Source organism: Uranotaenia lowii, chromosome 3 (genome assembly GCF_029784155.1).
Source record: "Uranotaenia lowii strain MFRU-FL chromosome 3, ASM2978415v1, whole genome shotgun sequence".
NCBI classification, from domain to species: Eukaryota; Metazoa; Arthropoda; class Insecta; order Diptera; family Culicidae; genus Uranotaenia; species Uranotaenia lowii.
The window spans coordinates 324,815,006-324,838,271 of NC_073693.1; the positions used below are offsets into that span (position 1 = coordinate 324,815,006).

Consider the following 23,266-nt stretch of genomic DNA (forward strand, 5'->3'; position numbering starts at 1 on the left):
GAATTTTGAATTAAATATCCGGGTAAACCCGGATAAAACCATGCAGTCTGGCAACCTTTTCGATGTAGAAGAGGGTTAAAGATGATGTATTTTTAATTTTTAATCTGCAGTATCATTAGATCATAGCTAGGATTGAACGCCAGAGTTCAAATATATAATTTTATTCCTGGCATTCCAGATGACCCGATTTTTTAGGGGCTTAACCAGATTTTAACGACATAATTTGAAAAAAAGTTCGACCCAACCTGGTTGCCCGGATATCGAGGTAAAATAAGTTGACTCCTAAATATTTTTTTTTGAATTTTTGCGTCCAATGCCGATTTAATAAGCTCATTTAAAACAAAATGAACAAAAATGATTTTTTGTTATTCAAAACTGCAATATGAGCGCTGCTGCTAAGCTTCGGTAAAAAAAAAAAATTTGAATCAGTAGGAAAAGTTGTCGGTAAATTTGAAAAAAAAAAACATTGTAGGTTTTGAAGCAAAAAATGACCGCTTTTTGCTAGTACTGCTTATTTACTACTATAAGGCCAAATGTCTTTTTCAATTTTTGGAAGGCCAAAACACTGTTGATTCACAAATCATGGTAGAATTTTTATTAAAGTTGAAGAAAATTGCAAATCAAATGATTTCGTTTACATATAGTTACCGGCAAAACTGCATGAAAAAGGCAAAACCCATATTCTTTTTTTTTTAAATTTGTTATCATATTGAAATTTAAAAGAAATTGATGAAATAAGGGACTCAGAAGTTGAAGCCAATTCGAAATTTATTTTTATTTCCTCGTGAGTTCATCACATCCAGGCATACAAAGGCAAAGTAGTGGAAAATTTTCAAAAAAAGCCTCTGTGCTTCAGTACGTAGACTATAATTCCAGTTAAGTGGTCAACAAAATAAAGTCTCAACACTTAAAGAAGTTCAAAAAAAGTTATTTGATGAAATTGAGGCTTATGAATTGAAAAATTACAGCTGGTTCAGTTTGTAATACCGCCTTTTTTCAACCCAGGACTATTAACACATTAAGAAAGAAAAATATCTAATCATAAAAACACTGAAACTCGAAGAATTGTATCTCGAAAACCACTAGGCAAAATTTTTCAAACTTGCTATTTTTGAGTAATTTGATTCTTGTTTTATGTTGAATACTGTTTCGAAATAAAATCAACAACTTCAGTGTATTTTGTCTAAGTTTAGCTCGCAAATGGAAAACCAGCTACGAGATATCTCATATTTGGTCCGTAATGTGTTAGCAGGCAATTTCAATACATTTCGGCATTAAAATCATTGAAGTGTTTTTTTTTATAATCTGATATTCTTATATTTTTATAAAAATGTTAGCCGGTAGAAAGAATATCCAAAAAAATCAAATTTATTTCAGAATCAAAGCAACTTGAATATTTTTAAGCTGATTTACTCAGAGTTTTCAAGATTTCTCGGTTTTACCCGAACATGCCCGTATATTTGATTCAAATTTTTAGAAAGATTCAACATCTGGCAAACATTTTTTGTCAGGAATCAAATATTATATTTCAAAAATTAGCAGAGGGGCCAAAGGAATTTGGGAAAAGTGAAATTTAAATTTTGGTGACAAATGTCTAAGAAATGCATGAAACGTCGGGTACTTTTTCGGGAAATCGGCGTTTTTTCGCGGAAAATCAACTAGGTCTCTAAAGGTCGATTTTCACCGAAAATTTTTAAGTCGATTTTCGACAAAAAAAATATTTAAGTCGATTTTGACAAAAAATAATTTTTCGAGAAAGCACCATATTTCTACGTTTTGAGCATTTTTAAGTCATTTGCCATCAAAATTAAAATTTCGATTTATCCGATTTCCTTTGGTCCCCCCTTTGGTGATAATTGATGGTCAAAAATCCGAAACTTTGAGCATTTTGAGGCACTCCTTAATCAAGTCCGATTAAACTGAAATTTTGCACAGGTCAGTATTTTAGGCCAATCTTCAAAATTCTTCTGGTCGGAATTCGAAAGAAGACAAGACCCATTTGGCTACCCCTCTAATGTAGGTATGTACTACTAAACATTGGTTTACTCTCAAATGTTACAATTCATGAAAAATAACTAAGACGTCAGAAGAATTTTTTTTGAATTTCATTTCATTTTAAAAATTCATATATGAACCTGAAGTCAGATTTTGAATATGGTTTTGAAGTAGCGACAAACTTTAACAATAAAATTTAATTTTTACAACTTTGAATTGAATTTTTTATTTTATAATCATCAAACCCGACCTTTGAATCCTTTGTCATTTCTTCAAAATTCAATTTGACGAATCAAAAATGAACTAACTTTTTTTCAGGATTTCAAAAGCTTCAAGATGAGAATAAATAAATGTATTTCAAGTAAAGCTAACGAAAAACAAGATGTTAAAAGGAAAATTACTCAAAAAAAAATTATTTGAATAATGAAAACTCGTGAAATTTTCTACCGCGCGAAGTGTTGTTTGGGAAAAAATGATGTATCAGATTCATTTTTGTGCTAATAACAGTAAAAAGTATTTCTGACAAAATTTTCACGACCAAACAATGACAATTGATTAAAACTTTTCGAAGTGTCGATACATTTCAACAGAACATTTTTTGGCAAACTTATCTTAGGAAATCAAGAAATAAAATCAAACAAATTTTTTAAGTAATTTTTGCCCTGGAGGTAGGCACTATCATTGAGTTTAAGTTGGGGTGATGGAAAAGATGAAAAATATAATTTCTATCAAGCGAAAAATAATTTAATTTATTGTTTATCAATAAAAAAAGATTCCTGTTAAACTGCTTATAAGTTTTTTGTCTAGTTAGATACGAAATTACGGTCTTCAACAAAAATGTTCAGCAGAAAATTTTCTTCAGTGAAATTATGAATTGGCACAAAAAGCAAGAGCAGGCTCGGTTCCGAAGTAGAAACAAAAATGATACTTATTTTTTAGAACCAAATATCCCATTTTCCCATACGTGCCTAAAAGTTCAAATTTACTCATGTAAATGTTACTTGAAAAATCTGCAATAAATCATGGATTAGTTTTAAACCAAAACGAAGCTTTTTAGACTCCAGGGTTAGAGAAATTCAAAAAATGAACCTAAATCGACTCAGTCTAATTGATAAGTCACTGTCTAGCCACAAGCTGTTTAAAAATTGATAATAAATCATCCACATCAAATCATTAAAACTTTTTTTTTCTTTTCTGTTGAGTTTTGTTAAAGTCCTTCTAATATAATTAGACAACAAAAAATTCAAAAATAGAACATTAACTGCCCCAATTCACCACATTTTACGGTTTAAGTTTCAGTTTCCATTTACATGGATATTATTTTTTGTGAAAACTCAAAGGCTCAACGAAGTTTGCTGGGTCAGATTGTTAAGTATTGGCAAAAACGATTCTATTCCCAGTGAACAGATGAATGATTTGATACCATCTTTCTCAGGAACATCAAAGTGTTACGAGGGATAATCCTGAAATTATGAATGTGAATTTTCTTGCCAATTAATTGGAAGACTGCTGTTGTTAGTTAAGAGTTATAATTTGATATTAAAATTACGAAAAGTTTGGATTTTGTCCAATCAAATCAAATATCTAGAACATAAATCCAAAAAACCAAAAAATAAAAGTAAGAAAAAATTCCACATTTTATCTAAATCCAACCAACTAAGAATCTGAGTTGTTATTATTTATCCTCAAGGTTATGTTTAGTTTTAAATGATTCTACGTATTGTCAAAATAAATTAAGATTGTTTTGAAATTTGAATTTTCAAGAAAAATCTAAATCTATTTTGAAATTTCTTTGAAAAATTCTTAACTCTTGTTTTTTAACAAAATGTTTATCATTAAAGGTCGGAAATTTTTGTTCCAAATCTGTTTGAATTATATTCAGTCACTGGTTCAAGTATTCTGGATTAGAAATTTTTCTAAAATTATAACAATATCAGAATTGATGATATAAATCTCAAAAACAAAGGCTCATTAGAATATTCGAATTCAAAATTTATGGTATGGTGTATATTTATGTGAATTTAAGATTTTTTTATCAGTAATTCATATTATAGAAATAGTTCCTTATTTTCATTTAGACTAAGGAATCTGTATTGTATTCTTCATCTTAATTCTGTATGAATTGTTTCTGAGTGTATAAACTTATTGCCTATGTTTCATTGGTGATTCGAAATTAAACTGAAGAGTTTTAAATAACGAATTCAAAATTGCACGACTTATTTAAAAGTTTGAAGCAGCAATTTAAATTTTTAATGAGTTGAATCGTTACTTATGGTTTGTATCGTTTCTATAATACAGTACATAATTGTTAACTGAGTTTTTCCATTCCTTACAAGTTACAAACTTTTATAGTAAAATCTTCTAAAACACTTAGTTTTCAAAATTTTATTTTTAAATCTGAGTCTGAAAATTTTTCAATGAAATTTTACAAAAGAGTTTATGTTGAGTAAAGGAACAATTCAAACCTCTATCAAGATGCATTTGAGACGCTTGGTTGATACGAGATGCTTATTTGACACATTTCTAGGTGCAGTTGCACAGAATTTTTGTAAAATTGACTTAATCTGTTTCACACATAGTAGATTTCAGAATATTTTCACAGATTGAATAGATTTTTAAAGTTTTCACAAATGTTAAAAATGATCCACTCAAATGTAAGGGTTGCCTTGGGATTCTTAACTCTTATCATGAAATTGTTTTGACATGGGCAACATACTGAGTCGATTTGGGGTCATTATTGATTTTTTAAACCTTGGGGTTTTAAAAGTTTCATTTTGGTATCGATAAGCTGGGTGTTGCACATTATTTCACTTGTCTTACAAAACTTGTGTGGAAAAGTCTAACATTAACTTTTAAACGATAAAATCGCTGAATGTTTGCTGCTTAGTCAGGATTGCAGTTTTCCAACTAAATCAGTTCAAGGTCCGGACCATATTTTCCTAAATAAAATCGACTGACCCTCCTTAATTGGTTTAGATCGTAAGCAGTAAGCAAGCAGTTGCACCCAATCATCATTGAGCTTGGCACAGTTTTCCCACCGATGTCATTCGTAAGAATCAGGCTGCCAGCCAAGACTCAAAAACCAAGAACTGCTTGGCCCGATGCCCACTACCAATCAAATTGGGCTCCCTGATCAATAACGACAAACCACCTCAATGTCACCTGTAGCCCAAATATGTATATTAGGACCCTTCCTCTCGTGGTTTTGGTTCGCTTTGGTCCAATAATTCCGTGATTTGTTGAAGGATTTGGTTGGGCTTCAACAGAAATCGATGCACTTTTCCCCCGGAGGCAACCCCTAATCATCGTCATCGCCATTGCTGTTGGTCCAACTCATTATTCGTTGATGTTCTTGAGGAGAGAACCTTCGATTTCGATCACGACAACAAGAAAAACTCACGCAACGAAAATGCTGCAATGCAGGACAGTTCCTTCAAGAGGTAGCCATAATTAATTCATAATTTTCGATTGTCCCTCTCACGATTTGCCCCCGGAGTTATATCTAATTTGTTATGAAGCACAAAGCCCAAGTCAAGGTCGATTCGGAAAATGCAGCATCCCCCTAACCCTTTTAAGCCTCCCGTAAGCTCAATTTGTCTTCTAGTATTTTTTCAACTTACCTCTTCTTGGCATTGCCAACATTGTACAGCTCGACGTGTTTGAATGCAGCATAGGTTGCCATTTTGAACTGGTTAGGTTTAATTAACAAATACGGGAACGCAAAAGAAGTGAACCAAAATTGGATCAACCACAACACTTTCTGTTGGAAGAACAACCGGAACACAAAACTTATCACTGGTAGTTCCTTTGAGAGAAACGAAAATTTTCCTCAATGAATCAGCTGCCACTGGTTATCGATTTTTTCGGCTGCTAGCTGCCAGCACACAAATATCCGGTTTTTCTGCTTGGTTTTATTTTCTCCTCTGAGGGAAATTATTTTTATTTATGGCTCCTTCACCTGAGGAAACTCACGGTTTCAACGAAGAAAACAAAATGCTGCTCCTAATCTGAAATGGAAATCGTCCGGTTAAGAATTATGCTGTTCGTCGGCCTTCAACAATAATTCGACCCAAGAGTTGAAGAGAGACAAAAAAACTTCCAAAGTACAATTGTACGAAGAAAAGTCTGAGATTTAGTTCATTTCACCTCACTTTTTTTTTCGTTATGATGGAGTGTGACACTTTTTTCGACTGACTGAAAGCTCCCCGACGAGACTGAGAACCTTGAACGAGTTTTGGCTGCGTTCTTCGGGAGAATCGATGCTCTACTAACACTGGAAGGCTGATGTTGCTGCTGCTTCTGATTTGATACGAGATGAGAAAAGCTGAAACTTTCCATTCTTGGGGGGCGAGAAGCTCCCATAGAGTGATTCAGAGCTTGCTGGATGCTGTTCAAGTTATTGCGGGAAAATGGTGCTGCCAGAATTCAAAATTTTCACAAAGTAAAAAAATGTCGGTTATAAAACATTCTGAGCCATACTTTGAGATTAAAAATTTTAAAAATAAATTCAAAAAAAAAAGACTGATGGTAAAAAATCATAAAGAAATGGACGATAACGTAGACACAAAAAATGCTAAAAAAGATTCCAGAGTACCACATCAAAAACATCGATTCAGTTTGAAGATTTCAAAAGACTCAAAAGACTCGAAAGACTAAAAACAACAAAAGACTCAAAAGACTCAAAGACTCAAAAGACTCAAAAGACTCAAAAGACTCATAAGACTCAAAAGACTCAAAAGACTCAAAAGATTCAAAAGACTCAAAAGACTCAAAAAACTCAAAAGACTCAAAAGACTCAAAAGACTCAAAGCCTCAAAAGACTCAAAAGACTCAAAAGACTAAAAAGACTCAAAAGACTCAAAAGACTCAAAAGACTCAAAAGACTCAAAAGACTCAAAAGACTCAAAAGACTCAAAAGACTCAAAAGACTCAGAAGACTCAAAAGACTCAAAAGACAAAAAATGACAAAAATGACAAAAATGACAAAAATGACAAAAATGACAAAAATGACAAAAATGACAAAAATGACAAAAATGACATAAATGACAAAAATGACGAAAATGACGAAAATGACAAAAATCACAAAAATGACAAAAATGACAAAAATGACAAAAATGACAAAAATGACAAAAATGACAAAAATGACAAAAATGACAAAAATGACAAAAATGACAAAAATGACAAAAATGACAAAAATGACAAAAATGACAAAAATGACAAAAATGACAAAAATGACAAAAATGACAAAAATGACAAAAATGACAAAAATGACAAAAATGACAAAAATGACAAAAATGACAAAAATGACAAAAATGACAAAAATGACAAAAATGACAAAAATGACAAAAATGACAAAAATGACAAAAATGATAAAAATGACAAAAATGACAAAAATGACAAAAATGACAAAATTGACAAAAATGACAAAAATGACAAAAATGACAAAAATGACAAAAATGACAAAAATGACAAAAATGACAAAAACGACAAAAATGACAAAAATGACAAAAATGACAAAAATGACAAAAATGACAAAAATGACAAAAATGACAAAAATGACAAAAATGACAAAAATGACAAAAATGACAAAAATGACAAAAATGACAAAAATGACAAAAATGACAAAAATGACAAAAATGACAAAAATGACAAAAATGACAAAAATGACAAAAATGACAAAAATGACAAAAATGACAAAAATGACAAAAATGACAAAAATGACAAAAATGACAAAAATGACAAAAATGACAAAAATGACAAAAATGACAAAAATGACAAAAATGACAAAAATGACAAAAATGACAAAAATGACAAAAATGAAAAAAATGAAAAAAATGACAAAAATGACAAAAATGACAAAAATGACATAAATGACAAAAATGACAAAAATGACAAAAATGACAAAAATGACAAAAATGACAAAAATGACAAAAATGACAAAAATGACAAAAATGACAAAAATGACAAAAATGACAAAAATGACAAAAATGACAAAAATGACAAAAATGACAAAAATGACAAAAATGACAAAAATGACAAAAATGACAAAAATGACAAAAATGACAAAAATGACAAAAATGACAAAAATGACAAAAATGACAAAAATGACAAAAATGAAAAAAATGACAAAAATGACAAAAATGACAAAAATGACAAAAATGACAAAAATGACAAAAATGACAAAAATGACAAAATGACAAAAATGACAAAAATGACAAAAATGACAAAAATGGCAAAAATGACAAAAATGACAAAAATGACAAAAATGACAAAAATGACAAAAATGACAAAAATGACAAAAATGACAAAAATGACAAAAATGACAAAAATGACAAAAATGACAAAAATGACAAAAATGACAAAAATGACAAAAATGACAAAAATGACAAAAATGACAAAAATGACAAAAATGACAAAAATGACAAAAATGACAAAAATGACAAAAATGACAAAAATGACAAAAATGACAAAAATGACAAAAATGACAAAAATGACAAAAATGACAAAAATGACAAAAATGACAAAAATGACAGAGATGACAAAAATGACAAAATTGACAAAATTGACAAAAATGACAAAAATGACAAAAATGACAAAAATGACAAAAATGACAAAAATGACAAAAATGACAAAAATGACAAAAATGACAAAAATGACAAAAATGACAAAAATGACAAAAATGACAAAAATGACAAAAATGACAAAAATGACAAAAATGACAAAAATGACAAAAATGACAAAAATGACAAAAATGACAAAAATGACAAAAATGACAAAAATGACAAAAATTGACAAAAATGACAAAAATGACAAAAATGACAAAATGATAAAAATGACAAAAATGACAAAAATGACAAAAATGACAAAAATGACAAAAATGACAAAAATGACAAAAATGACAAAAATGACAAAAATGACAAAAATGACAAAAATGACAAAAATGACAAAAATGACAAAAATGACAAAAATGACAAAAATGACAAAAATGACAAAAATGACAAAAATGACAAAAATGACAAAAATGACAAAAATGACAAAAATGACAAAAATGACAAAAATGACAAAAATGACAAAAATGACAAAAATGACAAAAATGACAAAAATGACAAAAATAACACAAATGACAAAAATGACAAAAATGACAAAAATTACAAAAGTGTTAAAAGTGACTAAAATGAGAAAATTGACAGAAATGACAAAAATGACATAATGACAAAAATTTAACAAAATAAAAAAAAATTACAAGAATTTCCAAAAACTTACTTTCGCAGTCAACAAATAACCATTTTCTTTTGTCATTCTAAAATAATTATTAAGATATTTTGGATTTTTTTTAACTTTTTATGAGTACTTTTTAAGTCGGTAGTCCTTTTTTGAGTCATTTTTTAGACATTTACCGTTGTGCAATTTGAATAATTTTGAAGTCAATTTTGAAGGTTTATTTTTGTGTGTGTTTCTGGGTTATTGGAAACATCTTCAAATTTTTGTTAATTTTGTGCAAGAGGGTCTCAGATTTTTGCCAAGATTTTTCCAGAGCTTTTTTCACGTTTGGTACCTTTACCAAAATTTAGTGTTTTTTTTATAACTTTATCAATTCTCAGACCTATTGTTGAAAATTGTAGGAAAATTAAGTAAAAAATGCATTATTTGAAAACCTTAAATTGGATAAAAGTTTTTCAAAAATAATTTTTTTCAAATTAATTTGTTCATCTGGCATCATCCAAGCTTTTGACACCAGAAGTCAACACACTGGACTCTCCCATTTTTGGAATCAAACAGATACGGTTGAGAGATGCTGTTGTGCTCCCATTTGATTTCCATATATGTTCTACAAGTTTTCGATTTTGGCAAATTTTTCGTTACATGGTTGAACTTTGAATCCTTCCAAAGAAGAAAGCTCAAAACATTGCCGTGGACGTGTTTGGAATTCACAAGAGAGTACAGCTTCCGAGAAAATGCCGCATTATGGGAGAATGATGTTAAGTTGATGATCGTATGGGGTTATTCGAAATTAATTATCCTTGCTTTTCAATAATCTTAGCACGTCTAGTTTATCCAATCACTTGTTAAAAACCAAGGCAATAAAATATTTCAAGAAATAATAATTAGTCGATTTTTATAATTAAAAAAAGTAAAATCTTCACGGTCCAATTTAAAAAATCTATAAATTTCGATTTCTAAATTGTTAGTTGTAGAACATTGAAGAAAAACCTCAATTTACAGTTTCCATGAATGAAGTGATTCATTGAAACATGCCTGAGTGTCTGGTATTTTTGGAGCAAGTCTCAGGCAGCGGTGGAAGCTCGTTTGCGCAGATGCAAAAATTCCATCATCCACTTTCATTATAACTATGGTTGTTTCAGTTAGCTGATGTTGTTTGATCTCTTGCTGTTGCTGGAAGCTCCAGACAAACTGCAATTGCTGCATCCAAATCAGCTGTTGTTTAGCGGAGTAAATCCAGGGCACAACACAGACATTAGACTAGCGTTTTGGAACCGTCTCTTAGACTTGTTTGGTAAATAACCAACATGGGGGAGGTTGAGAATTTTCTCTTCGGTCTTCGGCATCATGAGTGGCGGTGGCGCTGCTTCTGGAACACACGTTCGGGTGTTCCCAGCTACAGAGCTTCGGAATGAAAATCTACAATTGTTCACGCTTCTTGGTCGTTGGCATTTGGGAAAACAGCATTCAGAGATGCTCCCGGGAACATCAACCGATAACATAATTATCGTTGGGGAAGGTTCAGTCAGCGTGTTGCGTTGGAAGATTGAGTGCAGAGTGTGGTTGCTGACATGCGCTGATTTGATACTGACTGATGTATGCTGGAAGATTTAATTCTGTTGGGAATCACGTTTTAATGACTTTTGGAGGCAAACCTATCATCGGTAATTACGATAAGATTGATTAGAATGAAACATTGTTGCTCTGGAGCTATTTGTTATTTCTGCTTAGAGAATGCTATCTAGAAACATTAATCTAAGCGGTGCAATGTATGCTCTGTGTATTCCCAAGAAATCAAAACTGAACCATTTAATTGAGAGCAAAAGAGCTGAGTTTTGAATATTCAACTTTAAAACATCTGAAACACAATTTTTTTTAAATACTTAAAATAATTTTAGATTTTTAACGAAAACAATTACTTATCAATGTTCCTGCGAGAATGAGTCAATCGAAATAAAACTGCTATAGTGGACTGAGTTTATTTAAGTCATTTTTTTTGTTTAAATTCTCCAACCCTGGAGTCTTAAATGCTTCGTTTTGGTTCAAAACTAATCCATTATTTTTTGCAAAATTTTTAAGTAACGTTAACATGAGTAAATTTTGACTTTCACGTTTGTATGATAAAATTGAATATTTTGTTCTGAAAAATCAACATCGTTCTTGTTTCTCCTGTGGATCCGAGCCTGCTCATGATTTTTTTGACAATTTATAAGTCCTTAGAGGAAAATTTTCCTCATAAAAAAAAACTTTATCTAGGGCCAAAACCTCGTACCTTATCAGGCAAAAAACAATTAAAACTTGTTAATATGGGGTTCGTAATTTGACATTGAAAATCTATCAATTGAACTGACATCACTTCTGTTGCCGTCGGAGGTATTGCTTGAAAAGTATTCATGCAAATCCTTGCTTGGCACCAGCAGTGTTGTCAGTTCAATAGATTGGTTTTAAACGCCCATAGACAACAGCTAATAATATTTAAAAAAAAAAATATCTAGAAACAGAATTCTAATAATCCAGTTTGCATAACAATGCAAAAAACTATCATACATGATCTGGAAAATTTCTAACAGAAAAAACGTTTACATTAAGTTAGCCAGAATTTTCCAGCTGTTATCTAGGCTGGACAAATCCGAGCCTTTTAAAAAAAATTGACCTATAATCCGGGCAATATTCGGACAAATTTGGTTAGAACGAAGGAATCACACATCAAAATGAAGAAATAAAAGTTGAAACCCCACCACTGTGACGTGAATTCACTTCTTAGGAATTTTCTGAACTGTTATCATATTCAAAGTAGAGTATCCCTTTGTCGGCCATTTTAGCATTCACGGGAATCAAGAAATCTGAAGATCCTTTTCCCGGAAACTGTCGGGATCCCGGGAAAAAATTGAAATGGATTATTTTAACACCATACTGCATACGAAATCTTATCTATTCAATTTTTTTTTTAAATTTGGTAGCAGTGTTGCAAACTATTTCAAACTTTTTTATTTCCTCAAAAATTCCATTAGCAATTAAAAAACCCAAGACCCAAAAACTAAACATATTAACCGACAATCTAGAATGATTTATGCTGAAAAAATTTGAAATAATTTGAAAAGATTTTTTACTATCGATAGTTTTCAGAACTTGAGGAGAATCATGTACAAATTCAGATAATTATCTCTTTGTTTCAAAACCTGTATTTTTTGCTGATGACTTTGCTACTATCAACAGTTTGCGAAACGGAAGTTCTAATTCATGAGTGTTAAAAGGTAAAACATTCAGATTCTTTCTGTAGCGCTTTTTTATAGATTTTTTGTTGTTTTATAGATTCTTTGTCTTTTTTCACTATTAAATTAAATTTTAGAACAAAAAAAACTATTTTATGAAATTTAATGTATTAACCAACTTTAAAAATGTTCAAGTCAAAGCTTTATATCAAGAAAGAACTATCACTTTCCTTGCTCATTTTGATCCATTTTTTCAATTTAGATCGTCAAATTTTTTAGTAATGAAGCGTATTTTATTAGTTTCGGGAATCCTGAGGGATGTTTTAGCGTTTCCCGGAATTCAGGAATTTCCGGGGAAAAAAATATCGGGTTGCAAAACCCCGAGTAGGACACTTCATCTAGAAGTCAAACAATTTACTGTAGAATAAAAACAAATGGTAGCAAAAACTCGCAAATTATTTTTTTTTAAATAGGTATGATTTGATCTCTAAAAAATCATGTGTTTGTTAAGTGCTCGATTACTTTTGAGACATGAATTCACGCTTGAATTGATCATTTTTGACTTCAGTACATAAAGCTTAGTTCTTTTAGAAATGGGACAGTTACGAATGCGTGTATCTCAAAAACCTTTCGTTTGATCTAAAAACTTTCTATGAAGGAAATGAAGGTAATTTTATGATAATTCATGAAAAAATTTGAAAAAAATTATTAAACGTTTTTTTGTAAGAATAAATTCTACTTTATTCTTGGTACCTCCCATCGGCTAGCGCACACTTTTTTCAGTCATGATATTGATCAGTTTTTCAAACTAATACTTCGCCTAATCTGTATTTTAGGTGGCTACACCCTCTTCCTTCAATTTCCGCTACTTTTCGGACCAATACTTCTCTTTTTAAAGAAACTGAGAGCAATTAAGTGGATACAGATGTTTCGAAACTAACAAATTTGATTATTTTTGAGCCACTTTTTGAGCGTTTTTAATGGAATTTCTGCTGGCAAAATCTGGCAATATTGAAGTAAAACCATCATGAGATTAAACTTAAAGTATAATCGGTTAGTATAGATCGTAGTTTGCGAAGGTTCCATAAAAGATTACTCTTTTTAGGCTTTTAAAAACAGCGAAAACCATAGTTTTCGTTTTGAATATTGTTATTTCTTTCCACAGGAGCAGAATTTTGGCAAATCATAATATTTCATAAAAAATAACCAGCAAATACATACTTTAATATACTCAGGACCTTGCAACGAGCAGACATGGTATAGGACTCAACCGCTGGAATTTGTTTAAAATAGGGTATTTCATAAGTTTTGTCGTTCATCAGAAATCATCTTTCCCATGGCCTCGGAACCGGCTATACAGCTTACGAGCTCTGGAACTAGCAAAATTTAGTGTTTGAGGTGTGGTTTGAATGACTCATTACCAGGCAACACTTTCAGCTTATCGGAGAAAAAAAAAATTTTGGAAATTTCAGCGACCCTTAGTTTTTCGCTTTTAGAAAATTAAAAATGCTGGTATGAGACTTGATTCTCTGATGACCCTTAGCCAAAGTTGCCGATCATATGCTTCACTCCAATGCTTGATTTGAACTTTGTGGACATTTTTGACAGTATTTGCATACTTTTTACCACTGACATACAGTAATTCTTCGAGTAATCAACGGTTTTGTCAGCTATCAATTTGATTATGATGGATTTTGAATGAAACTGTGCAAAATTATTTTTTACTTTTTCTCTTGCATCGTAAATATCTCAAAAACGCGTAACTTTAAAATTTTGAAAAAAATAGGTCGGATAGTACTTTTTACAGGCAACAAATTGCTGCCAAAATTTTGAATGTCCGATTGCTAGTAAACGAGCTATTAGCAAAAGAAAGTGTCCCATTTCTAAAAGAACTAAGCTTTATAACTTCAATTCCCTGGTTTCTCTGAAGAAATAGTTGAAAATGAATAATTTACTCACAATTTGATGTACACGTAGCTATCTGATTGAACATCAAAAAACAAAGTTATGTCACTTTATAAGATTGTGACGTGAATTCACTCAGTTTAAACACAACAGGGTTGTGAACTGAATTCAAATCACGAAATTTTAAGCTTTTTCTGAACCATGCTTAAATACAGGCTTTGAATTTTGTGTACACTTTGAAAAGTGCTTTAATGTCATTCTTAAATTTCCAATCTTAAATTTTCAGTGTCTTTTCATAACATTTTCCATATTTTGACTCACGCTCACATAACAACATTTTAAGAAATTGTGCAATTAAATTACTTTTGTTTCTCACAATCTATATTCCAATTTTCACAAAAAATTGTTTTTTTTCCAATAACTAAAACATTTTTTTCTAAAATTATGAATGATAACAAAAATGCACCACAGAGGCGAACCAGTCTGTGGCTGAAAACCTCTCAAATAAAGACAAAAAAAAAATGCACCAAATCATGTTCAATTTGTAAAAATCGTAACATCTGAACATTCAAAACAGCATTTTGAACACATCTCCCTTAATTTTTTTTTACAAAAAACACAAATTTTGTGACTCATTCTCTTTGTTGTAACGCAGCTGGATTTCAACAGATGTCTATCAAATAAAGTGATTTAGAATCGTGGCGTCTTTTTCAATGCAGATTTTCTTTGTTCGAAAATGTGAAACTTATCTCTCAAATTTAAAGATTTTTTTTTACTTGAATTAACTCATTTGTGACTGGATTTAACGCTTTTTAAAGCAACTCCATTGAATTAAAACAATTTTTTTTCTACACAATGAAGCAGTATATTTTGGCTCAAAAACCTCTTAAGAAAATTGCCAGAAAACCAATTAATATATTTGCAATTAACAAATTCATAAAAGTTGCCGAAATTTACACAATTTACAAATTTTTGATTAATTTTTTTCTTTTTTTTTTCGATGGTTTTTTGTGATTAAAATTTTTAAAATTATTGATAGTCAGATTTTTTCCAAAAACGAATAAAAATCACTTTTGTCAGACGCAGGTTTGAAATTGTATTTTAGGCATCCAAAAATCCTTTAAGGGGGGGGGGGGGGGGTAGGGTCTAACGGGTAAAAAAAAACACCATTTTCACGATTTTTTTTCTAGAGCTATCGTTCAAACAAATGTATTCAAATTTTTTGCATTATATAAAGCATTGTTAAAAGAACATTTAGTAATTTTTTCGTAAAAAAATATTGAAAAATGAGCCGGTGACGGAGCATTTTCGAGGATGCCTTTTAGAAAACAGGATTTGCGGTGGACACTGTATCTCAGCACAGAATCATCTGAAATCAAAAAATCAGAGCAAAATATTTTTAATAGATGTTTTTCTGGACCCCAACGTTTTTATTTTACTTAAAAAAAATTTTATGAAATTTTTGTGGCTGTTTGAAGTAAAAACTACGATTTTTCACGAAAAAATCCGCCATTTTTTATCTGTAAAATCTCCCCAAAGTAAAAAAATAAAAAAAGAAAAACGTTGGGGTTTGTTATTCTATATGTAGAAAACATGTTCCAAATTTTAAAAGAATCGGATAAGTAGTTTTCAAATGACGATGTCCACGGACTTTAAAAATGTGCTTTCGAGAAAAACGCGTTTGAAGTTTCTGCTCTTGCTTTCTTGCAGTATTAGATTGGAGGAGATAAAGGCCTATAATTTCTACAGTTTTGCTTCAATTGACTTGAAAATTTGACACAACATTCTTGAAATGTTTTACAATAAGAAAATAAAAAAATAAAAAAATCGATTTTTTTAAAGTGTTAGACCCTACCCCCCCCTTAATGATTTTTTTTTAATAAAATATGATAAAGATTTTTCGTTTTGAACGCATAACTAAAAAGTTTTAACTTTACGATTTGTTTTTGTTTTGTTAGAAATTCAATATCAAAAAATTTGATATTGAATAATTTTTTTTTAAATCAATAAAATTTAAGATGGCCTTATATAGTTTTAACTGAAACTATCAAAAACTGAAAAAAGAATGAAAATAAACAGCATCAATTTCTTCCCGAACGCTGAAATAATTTACAAACGAATTCATAATTGAAATAAGTCTTTTTTCTTAGTCAGAAAGAAATATATATTTTCATTTTTCATTTAAAAAACCTGATACGTTATAGAAAATTTGAAATGTACTTATATCTTTTTTTATATTCTTGATTCAAAACTAAATGTAAACACGGAAGTTCTAATTAAAATTTAGTCTGATTGCTTTCAATTATATCGAACAATTAAATATTATATTTCCTTCTTATTATAGGATTGTCATAAGTAATGAAAAAAAATTAATATTTTAAGCTTCAACCCGCAACAATTTATTTAATTTAAAATCAAATTAAAAAAAATAGGAAATCGTGGTTTATTGAATACTAAATCTTTGGTTTCCTAATCCTTTTCTACTAATTCTTACATGTTAAATGAGAACACAGAGCAACAGTGTATCTAGATGCGGTGAAACAAAAACGGATCGAAATTAAATAAAGTGTCAAAAATTCAAGCCTGGCAATTTATTTCGCCTTAAAGCTCGAGTTTTTGATTATAACAGTTCAATGTTTATTTAAAGTTACTGAAAATTAAAAAAAAAACAAAAGAAAACATGATTGAAGTTATTTTTTATGCATAATTTTAAAGAAATTTCAATTGCTCATAGCAAAGATGTTGAGTTTAGATCTGAACTTTGAAGAAATAAAGCTTCACAAACGTTTCTATTTTTTTAAATAAAAATTTAAATATTTTCAGAACAATTTCACTTTGTTGAACTTCGCAAAATTGTTATACCTCCTTTTAATTTTCAAAAAAAAACTCAGATTCATTTTTGTCATCAATATTTTATTTCAAAATTATTCCGAACAAAGAGAGAAATTCAGAAAGGCATCTTTCGACAGTTTTGTTCCGAAAGCCAAACTACTCCTGTTGAGCTTTGAAAATAGGCCGGAATAATTTTTAATTCATCTTTTGTCACTTGGAGTTGAAACATTGAGAGGGGCGGATAGTTAAAAAATAATCCAAATTTTGAATTAATTAGAAAAATTAGAAAAAAGTTTGTATGCAACAAACTTATTGTATGCAAGTATGACAAAAATTGAAAAATCGTATTTTTTTAAATATGTAAAATCTCGAAAAAAAAAAATTATACAATTCTCATCCTTTTTCAAACTGTAACCAAGGTTGTCGAAATCACAGAGAAATCTATAGTTTACTTGTAGAGAATTATAATTATAGAACTATTCACAAATTTCACAGATTTTTCAAATGTTGTGTGAATTATCAACATATATTTTTTTTATGACAAAATCAATTTGATGATAAAATTGGTAAAAATTAAATTGATTTTTTCAAGTAAAATGTCAAAAAAGACCCACACAGATGTTTTTTGGGCTAAATCACAGAATGTCAGATTTATTTCGATGAAAACACAGATTTTTTTTCGGCAACTTTGACTGCAACTTTCACGCTTTAAACTGTTTGAATTTTCAAAGAATTTATTGAGGTGTTCAATAAAAAACCTTAACCCCCCCCCCCCCCCTCCTTTTACATTTGATTAGGATTTTGAATTTTCGTTTATTTTGACACTGAATTTGGTATTTTCTCATGTGGTATTGAATCAATATTTAGATATTTTTATTCTTTCTTTATGTGCTCATTTTATTTTTATTACGGAAGTTAAATTTCTTTAATAAAAATTTTAAAATAGAAATTAAATAATAAACTCCAACAGACATAAACAAAATAAAACGAAAGCAGAGATCTGATTCAAAAACCTAGTACTTTGCAAAATAGTTATGCAATACAAAAAAGGGCAAAAAATGAATGATTTATGCGAAACAAGTTTTTTTTTCACACAAATCAATTATAAGTACGAGTCTCTCTTCTTGTCGTAATAAAATCATGCAATGCTTTTGAATACGATAAAGAATATGCATGGACCGCACATTGTAGGTGCAGATTTACGAAAATGAGTACAAATAACATTCTATACGATGTAAGCTGTAAAAGAAAATACGACTTCTGGTTGTCTGGGTTTCATTCATTTGGTCAAATAAAAATTGGAAATGGCGTTTTCCTTCGTTCTTCGAACAATTTTTAAACTTTCTCTTCAAACACGTTAAATGAAAATTCAACTGGAAGATGTGATACTGATTAAACTTATTGTGGTTGTTTTGGCGTCTTTGAGTCTTTAAGCTTTCAAATTGAAATTATTGCCATTCTTTCAATAAAGTTTTCCTTTAGAGTCTGACTCAAAGCATTTGAAATAAGGTTGCCGGAATTTTTTCAGCACGTATCAGGCCTATTTATTTAAAAATAAACCTTGCAAAATCCGGGCATTTGATTTCAAAATTTTCAATCGAAAATCTGGGCAATATCCGAGACCATTTTGGTCTAAACCCAGGTTTTAATTTCTCAACAAAAAATTAAGAAAAAATAATTTGAAATATTTTTTACGTCAAAACTTCTCAGCAGATTTCAAATCGTTTTTAGCCTTTAAATGAAAAATTCATAGTTATTTAAAAAAAATCCGTTTTGGACGCACAAATCAAATAAATTTACAACTAATTTTGTTTTTTTGTTTCATTTGGCAAACACAGTGGATAAATTCGGGCTTATTTCATTGAAATTCGGGCAACCGGGCCGGACTAAACTTTTCCCAAATAGAATTGTAAATATCCGGACAAACCTGAATAGAACTGGGAAATCTAGCAACGTCAATTCAAAAGCAAGGAGAACAATTTAATCTACGTAGTTTAAAATCATTAATGCAAACATGATTTAAAACAAGAGTTCTGGTTTCTTTTGGAACATCTACTATTTAAAATATATTTGAAAATAATATTTCTTTTTCAACTGAACTTTTGAGGAAATCACAAGGCCAGCAAAGTTTTGGTTTTAATTTTTTTTTGCAATTTAGGAAATCAAAATTGTTTGTTTTTTTTTTTACATACATGCACTATGATTAAAGACCTTAGTTATTTAAATTCAAATCAAGAAAATGCATGTTATGAAAGAACAAAAATAACAATAATAGGCTCAAATAATGGTGAAATTTACCTTCAGAAAGTATATATAAATATTCTCACCAGATTTAAAACGACATGAACAACAATATTAAATCTGTTTTTAAGATTTTCAATCCGATTTTAGTGTATTATCGAATGATATTTTTTCAAAAATTTGATCTTACGATTTTCATCTTTAAATTGAAATCCAGCTTCCATAAATTCAATATCTTCAATTAAAATATGAATGAATGTTTGATGACGAGATAAGCGGTATTTGAAAACAATGAAAAAAAAAATTGTCTAATTGATTTAGAGAGGTCGTTTCTCTAAGGCTACTGGAAAATTTCGGAAAGGTGATAACAATTTAAAAATTGAACAACTGCTGTAGAATTAACTGATTGAAAAATAAAAAATTCGCAAGTTTTTGCCACAGTAAATTTCTTGAAACTTTTCAACCGTTCATTTCGTGAGTAAGGACAGTTTCAAATTGTTTCGAAATGTGTAAAATTCTCAACAGAAGATATTTCTAGATTATAATGAAAACTTCACTAAAGTTTAAATCAACTGGTAAAGTGCCAAAAATAAAATCTAAAAAAACTCAAGTTAAAAGCATTCGATCAACTTCAATAACGAGTCATAATTTTTTTTTCTTTAAATCTTTAAAACTTTGAAAAAGTAAATTCCATTAAGGATTTTTTTTGAAATTCTTTTTATTGTTTTTTAATATTATAATTTTGTATCAAATTGGAATATCATTTCGTTGTACCAGAATTAAGATTCATTAAACAAGGGAACATAATTTTGGCGCCAATGTGTTTGTAACTGATTTGGAAAATTTTGAAAGATTTTGGCACCCTGAATTCAAATAAATTGACAGAATTTATCTATTACCTCTCATAAAAAATTCAAAAATGATCAGTAAAACTTATTAATAAGGATTCAGATGTTTTTTAGATATTGTATTTTCTGAGAAACAACGCTTTAAAATCAAATCCTACAATTTTCAGAAATTTTATGAGATAACATTACATCTATTTCTGCAAAAAATCAAGAATGTCGCTGAGCATTCAATATAAAAGATCTTAGCTCATTCAACAACTTGTTTGAAGACTGCAAAACGATTTGACTTATTTCTTAAAATATATCAAATATTGAATTTGGTTTATATCTTCGTAAAAATTTTGTCAAAATTATCGAATTCTGCAAAAATTGATAAAAATTGGCATAAAGAAAACTGCTTAGCATTTTTCTCAGGAGTCTAAATTTTCGTAAATAAAATAATTGAAAAAAATCTTAATTTTAAAAAATCTTTGGAATATACTCTAGTTTTTTTAAAAATGGGTACAGTTTTATAAGGTGAATATTTATCAATTTTCAAAATTTTTCTGGAAAATGAAAGCTGATTATAAAAAACTCAAAACGGTAAATGCATGTGGGAATCTGCGCACCAAAGTTAGTCGAAATCAGCTCTTCAATTCTTTGCACCTCGGAAAAATGTCAATTATGCGGCCTTATGTAACTAATATTAGAAAAAATGTATGATATTTAATTGAAAATAATTGGTCAATATTTTTTTTCAATAACTAGGATAATCTTAATTCAAATAGTCTCATATTCTGGCAGGACTTTTCAACGATTCCTTCACATCGAAAAAAAAATACCTGAACAGCACCAGTCAAGGCAAAATTCCAGCAGTCTAGCAAGCACACCATTTTCCATTGAAGAAACGCAAACGAAAGAAGGACCGTTCCATGTAGTTAAGGGAACCTGAATAAACAGAAAACATGGTGGAAAATCGGTCGACCCTTCGTGCTTGATTTTCCACCGGTTCCCATCAAAGGGGCTGTTTGTATGCGTGAAAGGAGGAAAACTGTTCGATTTTTCACTTGTAGGTTCCCTGTTTTCGAAATTTGCATGTTCAAGATTTTTTTTCTGCTCGTCCAGCTTCGATGTTCCCAATTCCACGTCACGTCGTTGTCACCAAATAAATCTCAGACTTTTCTTCTTTGGCACCAGGAAGTTTTCTTGAAGTGTGGTGCAATTTCGGTGTTCGTTTATGTCGCCCTTTTTTTTCTCCGCGAGATCGCAGATAGTTTATGCGTTCCGAAAATACACCAATTTTCACTTAACCGTTTTTCTTGGGTTTTTTTTCTCTCTCTCTCGTCACTCTGGGTTTTGATTACACCGATTCTCGGAGTTCAGATTTCTGGCTTCTTCCAAGAAGAAATGTGCAGTTCCCTCGACACACGCTGGGAAAACGGGATTCTAGAATAGAACACAGTTCTGGTTGCTGGTTGTCTTCGTTTTTTTTTTCAAGGTGCCATCCCCGGTCCAGATCCCCATAAAACACACCGGTACCCGGGCACATTCACATTTCACCACAAGTCAATCTTCTGGCTGTCTGTCCGTTTTTCGTTCGTTCAGAGTTCTTCTTTTCCTTACTTTTCTACAGCTGCTGTCTTCTGAGCCAGGAACCAAAGAAACGGAACACCGGTGAAGTGAAAAGCCGTATGCTCGCTCGAGCGATGAAGGCATCAGGCCCAAAATGAAAAGCAAAACAACACCGAAAACGAAGAATCACAGTCCACTGTATCGTCCAGCACTAGAATTGTGGATTTTGCAGCAGCAACAGTTCCCCCCAGTTTGGGTCCATCCCAGGGCACAAGTTCCTCCGTTTTTCCCCCAAGGGACCACATTCACTTTCCGAGTTCCCAAAACGGTTCCACGACACACACTTTCTCCACCTCGAAACCAAAAAACCCCACGGGAAGAAACCAGAAAACCGAACTACCGCTATTCCTCCGGAATGGAGCACACGAATGAAGCAATACGAACCAACACACGAGGGACCCCGAAGGAAAACTGTAAATTGGACACAACAATCCGCGTCTCGCTACTCCAAAACACACACGTCAATCTACGGCTAATGCACGGTACGAGGCTGGAAATCGAACTAAACCATGGTCTATGCGCCGGGGGCATTTTATATGGGACGGCCACATTCCCCAACAAATCCGGAGAGACGGAGCCGAAGCCCGGTGACCCAAGGAGGGAGCCAGGAAGGGGCCAGACGAGAGCTGGGAAAACTCTGCTCCCCCGAAAACTGACGGTGAGAAAACGATTTCTCACGGAGCTTAGCCGAGCAGAGATAGTTGGGGAGTTGGTTGGGATGAAACTCCCGAAAGCAAACAAACCGAAGACAAAAAAAAATAGTGCCAACTTCCAACCCAACCGAATGCAACATAATGGGAATCTAAGCAGACGAGAGAGAGTCTAAGAAGAGACCCCATGCTTGGACTGCACTCTCTGAAAGTACCACAGCAGCCGATTCGCCGGGAAAACTATCGGAGAGATTGCGAGAGATAGTAAAAACCGAAACACTACCAACTATTTTGCCACCCATCGCCTTCCATCGTTCTCGTTCGTGGAGTCGTGCCGGTCGTAGTTTTTCCCTCCCAAGAGGTGATCGTGTTGTGTTGTGTTATGTTGAGTGGCGCGCACTCCCGCTCACTTTTCTCTCGCTCTCTTATACTTAGTAAGGCTGTCCGCGTGTTCGGTGGAAAATATGTTGAGTTCGTTCAGGTGCAGCATAAAACTATGAAATGTTTTTCCCCCCCAGCGCGGAATGCGGTTTGGAACTCATTCTCTGTTGTTGTTTTGCTCCTGTCCCGTTCTGGGTGTTAGCTTAGTTAAAGAGACTGAAGATCATTTGGTTTCGGAAAATTGAGCACTGGTTTTGTAGAGTTTTTTCAAAATGGCTTAGTGCAATTTTAGATTAATTCAAATTTAATTTTAAAATTTTCTGTTTATAAAAACCCGAACCTTATCTATAATTCATGTTCAACTGTCAAC

At 31.3% G+C, this 23,266-nt stretch overlaps 1 protein-coding gene across 7 annotated transcripts in view; it reads right to left on the bottom strand.

Annotated features, from left to right (window-relative positions):
- Window positions 1-22,384, bottom strand: part of LOC129750907 (microtubule-associated protein Jupiter) — a 619,733-nt gene extending 597,349 nt beyond the window's left edge. For 3 of the 7 annotated variants that reach the window (XM_055746098.1, XM_055746097.1, XM_055746094.1), the window contains exons 1-2: window positions 22,250-22,384; window positions 5,616-6,002 (exon numbers count right to left, since the gene is read on the bottom strand). In XM_055746098.1, coding sequence (XP_055602073.1) covers window positions 5,616-5,677 — 62 coding nt within the window. In that variant the 5' untranslated portion in view covers window positions 5,678-6,002; window positions 22,250-22,384. Of the gene's footprint in view, window positions 1-5,615; window positions 6,003-6,146; window positions 6,163-22,205; window positions 22,221-22,249 lie in introns of those variants that run through there. The other 4 variants (XM_055746100.1, XM_055746103.1, XM_055746095.1 and 1 more) reach the window with 3 other exon arrangements.
- Between the last annotated feature and the right edge of the window lie 882 nt (window positions 22,385-23,266).